The following is a 6,853-nucleotide window of genomic DNA, read 5'->3' on the forward strand; positions in this document are numbered from 1 at the left end:
CCACCACACCTGGCACCATAGGTGACATTTTTATGTCTAGTTATTAAACATGCCTGGATTGATAAATAGTGTTTGGTTTGTTTGGGCCTGGGGTGGAGACGGGGGTTGCTTGAACCCAGGAGGCGGAGGTTGCAGTGAGCCGAGGTCTGGAGTTCAAGACCATCCTGGCTAACATGGTGAAACCGCATCTCTCCTAAAAATACAAAAAATTAGCCGGGTGTGGTGACACGCGCCTGTAATCCCAGCTACTCGCGAAGCATAATCCCAGCTACTCGGGAGGCTGAGGCAGGAGAATCGCTTGAACCTGAACGAGACTCCATCTCAAAAAAAAAAAAAAAAAATTTAAATTTTGTATGGAGACACAGTCTCACTATGTTGCTCAGGCTGGTCTGGAACTCCTGGGCTCAAGCGATCCTCTCATTTTATGCAAGTTGCAAGTCACCAGCAGCTTGACATCAACCAAGGCACTTTGTTTTAGAGATAGACTCTTGCTCTGTCACCCAGGCTGGAGTGCAGTGGTCGGATCATATCTCACTGCAGTCTTGACCTCCTGGGCTCAAAGGATCCTCTGACCTCAGCCTCCTGAGTAAGTGGTGTGTCAGGAGTTGGTTCCTTCCGGTGGGTTCTTGGTCTCCCTGACTTCAGGAATGCAGCTGCAGACCTTCGCGGTGAGTGTTACAGCTCTTAAAGATGGCACTGACCCAAAGAGTAGCAGCAAGACTTACTGTGAAGAGCAAAAGAACAAACCTTCCACAGCATGGAATGGGACCCCAGCGGGTTGCCGCTGCTGGCTGGGGTGGCCAGCTTTTAATCCCTTATTTGTCCCCTCCATGTCCTAGTTCTGTCATATCAGAATGCCCTTTTCTCCGTCTTCCCTGCGATTGGCTACTTTTAGTATCCTGCTGATTGGTCCATTTTACAGAGCGCTGATTGGTGCATTTTTACAAACCTCTTGTAAGACAGAAAAGGCCAAGTCCCCACTCCACCCAGGAAGTCCAACTGGCTTCCCCTCTCACTAGGACTACAGATGCACGCCACCACACCCAGCTAATTTTTTATTTTTTTGTATAGATGGGGGTCTCCAATTCCCGACTTCAAGCGATCTCTACCCCTTGGCCTCCCAAAATGCTGGGATTACAGGCATAAGCCACTGAGCCAGGCCAGGACACATCTTTGAGCCTCAATTTCCTCATCTTTGTTAGGATCAAAGTCGTTAACATCTGATGTACATGGAAGCACTTAGTCTAAAAAAAAAAACCAAAAAAACAAAAAAACTTTTTCTAACCGGGTGCAGTGGCTCACGCCTGTAATCCCAGCACTTTGGGAGGCCAGGGCAGGCGGATCACGAGGTGTGGAGATCGAGACCAGCCTGACCAACAGGGTGAAACGCCATCTCTACTAAAAATACCAAAATTAGCCAGGCATGGTGGCGCGCGCCTGTAGTCCAAGCTGCTGAGGAGGCTAAGACAGCTTGGCGACAGAGCGAGAGTCCGTCTCAAAAAAGAAAAAACAAAAAACTTTGTCCAACCTGGGCAATATAGTGAAACCCCGTCCCTACAAAAAAATTAATACAGCTGGGCGTGTTCGCGCGCACCTGTAGTCCTAGATACTTGAGAGGCTGAAGCTGGAGAACTGCTTGAACCCGGGAGATAGAAGTTGCAGTGAGCCGAAATCGCGCCACTGCAGTCCAGCCTGGGCGACAGAGCCAGACTCTGTCTATTTAATCCTGAAAGTTCCCGCACTTGCCGGAGCTCGGGCCACCGGCTCGGACGCCTGTATTTCCCTGGGCTGCAGGAAACCGTCAAGACCCACTGCGTCGGGCGGGGCTCGGACGATAAACCAGCGAGATGCACCTCACCCCATCAGGCGCCTAGAGAGGCCCCGGAAATGCAGGGAAGGGTGCCGCAGGGCGTCCGTGACGCACTTCCGGCACGGGATGTTTTCGGTGGCTGGACTGAGGGAGCTGTAGACGCAAAGCTGAGGAAAGGAAGAAGTGTGGGAGAGGGGCCTGGTGTGGTGGGGCCCGGTGTTTGGGACCGGAGGGTTTGAGGGCTGATGAGTTCCTTGGGTTTGCTCTTTCTTCACCTGAAAGGAAAACTCCAGGAAGGGCAGCACATGCCGGAGAAAGATGAATTCCAGCTTGACCGCCCAGAGTCGCGGCAGTGACGCCGAGTTGGGACCCTGGGTGATGGCTGCGAGGTCCAAAGAAGCGGCGCCGTCCCAACGCGACGGACTTTTGCCCGTGAAAGTGGAGGAAGACTCACCCGGAAGTTGGGAGCCCGGCTATCCAGGGGCTTGGCCAGACCCCGAAACTTCTCGACTGCACTTTAGGCAGCTGCGTTATCAGGAGGTGGCTGGACCGGAAGAGGCGCTGAGCCGGCTCCGAGAACTCTGTCGTCGGTGGCTGAGGCCTGAGCTGCTCTCCAAGGAGCAGATCCTGGAGCTGCTGGTGCTGGAGCAGTTCCTCACCATCCTGCCCGAGGAGCTCCAAGCCTGGGTGCGAGAGCACTGCCCGGAGAGCGGGGAGGAGGCAGTGGCCGTGGTGCGCGCTCTGCAGCGAGCGCTCGATGGAACCTCACCTCAGGTGAGAAGCGAAAGACCCATTCTGGAGGTGGGAGTGTGGAAAATAGGCGTGTATGGGGTGCTCTGCGTTTCGGAAGTTATTTCCTTATTATATTTCGTGTGAACGTTGGGGTGTGTATGGACTTCCTTTCCGCAGGCCACTGTGACAGATTCATCCAGGAGATGACTTTATAGACCTCAGCATAAAGCCAACACGGATTACTGGTTTTCTTTTTTTTTCTTTTTTTTCCTTTTCTGTTGTTGTTGTTTGAGGTGGAGTTTCAGTCTTGTCGCCCAGGCTGGAGTGCAATGGCGCGATCTCGGCTCACTGCAACCTCTGACTCCCGGGTCCAAGCGATTCTCCTGCCTCAGCCTCCTGAGTAGCTGGGATTACAGGCGCCCGCCACCACGCCCGGCTAATTTTTGTATTTTTAGTAGAGATGGGGTTTCACCGTGTTGGCCAGGCTGGTCTCAATCTCCTGACCTCAGGTGATCTGCCCGCCGTGGCCTCCCAAAGTGCTGGGATTACAGGTATGAGCCACCGCGCCCGGTCGTGTGTACTTTTAATCTATGTCCTATTTCGATTCCCATACATCACAGTGATACAAATTAAAGAAATATTTTGCTTTTACCTACCCCCAAATTAGTGTAAATAGTCCACAGAAAGGCTTTTCAGCATTACAAGAGAATGTCAGCCTCTATCTCTGATCTCTCCAAACTCCCTGGTCAGTACAAGACTCAAGAAGAGTGATAGTGCTGTACAGGGACAGCAGGTACTGAATTGGGCTCTTGTGTTGTTCCCAGGGGATGGCGACTTTCGAGGACATGGCTGTGTCTCTAACCTGGGAGGAGTGGGAGCGCCTGGACCCAGCACGGAGGGACTTCTGCAGAGAGAGTGCACAGAAGGATTCCGGGAGCACAGTTCCGCCTAGTGAGTGCTGTTGCTCTGCTGGTTTATTGTGGTGTGTGATTTGTGAAGGGGTGGTCCATTACCATCCCTGAGCCATTATGCCATTCCCAGACTTGGGCTGAGAGCCTTCAGGTGTCTTCTGTAACCCAGGCAGGAGCCTATGTACTGCTAGGTGCTAGATTCAGCTTTTTACTTTGGTTCATTTTTAATGTCTTATACATACAGAAAACTATAAAAAAAAAAAAAGATAATGACCATCCCCTGTGTCCACCACCCAAGTTTATCCGATCTTAATACTTGGCCACATTGCCAGAGAAGTATGTTACAGCTGGAGGTGAGGCCCCCACATAGCCTCCTGGAAATCCTTCCCCTCTATCCTTCTCTAGAGGTAGCCAGTAAACTGACTGTTGTGTTTATGACTTCCATGCATGTCTTATATTGTCTCTACATAGACACGTAGCTCCACGCTGTATATCATTACTGTATGGCTTTTTTTTAACTCAATATTACATTTTTGAGATTTACTCATGTTGATGCATGGAGCTCTACCTGTTTTACTGTCCAGATACTCCAGAATTCTATCCATTTCTGTTAATGGACATCTAGGTGTCTTAAGTTTTAACCATTACAGCGTTGCACCGAACATTCTTGTATATTCTTGCATATTTTTGTGTATTTGTTCCTATGTTGGAGTTTCTGAAGAGAATATGCCTAGAGACAGGCAGTAGTCCCCTCTTCCTGATTTTGCTTTCTGTGGTTTCACTTACACACAGTATGCAATACAACCAGATATTTTAAGACAGAGACCACATTCACATGACTATTATTACAGTATAGCATTTGTTTTTCATTTTTTTGTCTTTGGTTTTGGGGGTTTTCTTGAGATGGAGTTTTCCTCTTGTTGCCCGGGGGAGTGAGTGCAGTGGTGTGGTCTCAGCTCATTGCAACCTCTGCCTCCCAAGCCAAGCAATTCTCCTGCCTCTGTCCCCTGAGTAGCTGGAATTACAGACATGCCCCACCATGCTCAGCTAATTTTGTATTTTTAGTAGAGACGGGATTTCACCATGTTGGCCAGACTGGTCTTGAACTCCTGACCTCAGGTGATTCTCCTGCCTCAGCTTCCCAAAGTGCTGGGATTACAGGTGTGAGCTACCAAACCTAGTTAAGTATATTGTTATAATTGATAGTTACTGTTAATCTCTTAATGTACCTAATTTATGAATTAAACTTGATTAAAGGGATGTATGTATAAGAAAAAAGATTATATATATATATAGAGAGAGAGAGGCTTTGGTACTATACACAGTTTCAGGCATCACTGGGGGTCTTGGAATGTGTCCCCACAGAGAAGAGGAGACAACTGTATATTCATCTTACTCTCCAAAGAGCTCATAACTAATGTATACGCCACCAGCAATATTGAGAATTTTTCTTTCTCCACATTCTCGTCAACATTTGCTGTTGGCCGGGCACGGTGACTCTCACCTGTAATCCTAGCACTTTGGGAGGCCCAGATGGGAGGATTGTTTGAGGCCAGGAGCTCAAGATCAACCTGGGCAACACAGCAAGACCCCATCTTTTTAAAAAAAATTTTTTTAATTAAAAAAATAGTAATACATTTTGGCCAGGTGATAACTCACGTCTGTAATCTCAGTACTTTGGGAGGCCGAGGTGGGCAGATCACAAGGTCAGGAGTTCAAAACCCACTTGGCCAACATAGTAAAACACCGTCTCTACTAGAAATGCAAAAAATTAGTCGGGCCTGTGATGCCTGATGTGCAGGGGCCCTGGCACCCTGCTTACCCACCCATCCCTTCCGCTGCCCCTCACCCACTCTGGCCACACTGCCTTGCTGCTCCAAAATATGCCAAGCCCCTCTGCCTCCTGGTCTTTGTGCTATGTGACCGCTCCGCCTGAAATATTCTACTCTAGCTCTGTAGGAAGCAAAGCTTCAGAGCTTTGCTCAAATTGCTCCCTTGTGCCGGGTGTGGTGACTCATACCTGTAATCCCACAACTTTGGGAGGCCAAGGTGGCTCACACCTGTAACCCTAGCACTTTGGGAGGCCAAGGCAGGCAAATCACTTGAGGTCAGGAGTTCAAGACCAGCCTAGCCAACATGGTAAAACCCCATCTTTACTAAAAATACAAAAATTAGCCACACCAGTTAATGGGCACCTGTAATTCCAGCTACTCAGAAAGCTGAGGCAGGAGAATCACTTGAACCTGGGAGGTGGAGGTTGCAGTGAGTCAAGATCATGCCACTACACTCCAACCTGGGTGACAGAGTGAGACTCTGTCTCAAAAAAATAAAAAATAGGCTGGGCGCAGTGGCTCACTCCAGTAATCCCACACTTTGGGAGGCCAAGGCCAGGTGGATCACCTGAGGTCAAGAGTTTGAGACCAGCCTGACCAAGATGGTAAAACCCCATCTCTACTAAAAATACAAAAGTTAGCCGGGTGTGGTGGCACGTGCCTGTAATCCCAGCTACTTTCAAGGCTGAGGCAGGGGAATTGCTTGAACCTGGGAGTTGGAGGTTGCAGTGAGCGAAGATCATGCCACTGCACTCCAGCCTTGGCAATGAGCGAAACTCCATCTCAAAAAAAATAAAATAGCTGGGTGCAGTGGCTCACTCCTGTAATCGCAACACCTTGCAAGGCCAAGGTGGGTGGATGACAAGGTCAGAGGAGTTTGAGACCATCCTGACCAAGATGGTGAAACCCTGTCTCCACTAAAACTACAAAAAAATTATTCGGGCATGGTGGCGGGTGCCTGTAATCCCAGCTACTCAGGAGGCCGAGGCAGGAGAATCACTTGAACCTGGGAGGCAGAGGTTGCAGTAAGCAGAGATCACACCACTGCACTCCAGCCTGGGCAACAGAGTGAGACTCCATCTCAAAAATACAATAAGATACGGTAAGATAAAATAAAATATAAACTGGGTGCTGTGGCTCACCCTGTAATCCGAGAACTTTGGGAGGCCAAGGCAGGTGAATCACAAGGTCAGGAGTTCAAGACCAGCCTGGCCAAGATGGTGAAACCTGTCTTTACTAAAACTAGCAGAATTGGCACCTGTAATGCCCGCTACTTGGGAGGCTGAGGCAGGAGAATCACTTGAACCCTGGTGGCAGAGGTTGCAGTGAGCCGAGATCACGCCACTGTACTTCAGCCTGGGCAACAGAGTGAGACTCTGTCTCAAAATAAAAAGCGACAGAGTGAGACTGCGTCTCAAAATAAATAGGGAGACCGAGGCAAGCAGATCATGTGGTCAAGAGATAGAGACCATCCTGGCCAACATGGTGAAACCCTATCTCTACTAAAAATATAAAAATTAGGCCGGGCGCGGTGGCTCAAGCCTGTAATCCCAGCACTTTGGGAGGCC

At 49.4% G+C, this 6,853-nt stretch overlaps 1 protein-coding gene across 1 annotated transcript in view; it reads left to right on the forward strand.

Annotated features, from left to right (window-relative positions):
• The first annotated feature begins 1,867 nt into the window (after positions 1-1,867).
• Positions 1,868-6,853, forward strand: part of ZNF394 (zinc finger protein 394) — a 6,684-nt gene continuing 1,698 nt past the window's right edge. The window contains exons 1-2 of the mRNA XM_011985785.1: positions 1,868-2,584; positions 3,367-3,493. Coding sequence (XP_011841175.1) covers positions 2,129-2,584; positions 3,367-3,493 — 583 coding nt within the window. The 5' untranslated portion in view covers positions 1,868-2,128. The remainder of the gene's footprint in view (positions 2,585-3,366; positions 3,494-6,853) is intronic.

The sequence above is a fragment of the Mandrillus leucophaeus genome, unplaced genomic scaffold, assembly GCF_000951045.1.
Source record: "Mandrillus leucophaeus isolate KB7577 unplaced genomic scaffold, Mleu.le_1.0 Scaffold29, whole genome shotgun sequence".
NCBI lineage: Eukaryota > Metazoa > Chordata > Mammalia > Primates > Cercopithecidae > Mandrillus > Mandrillus leucophaeus.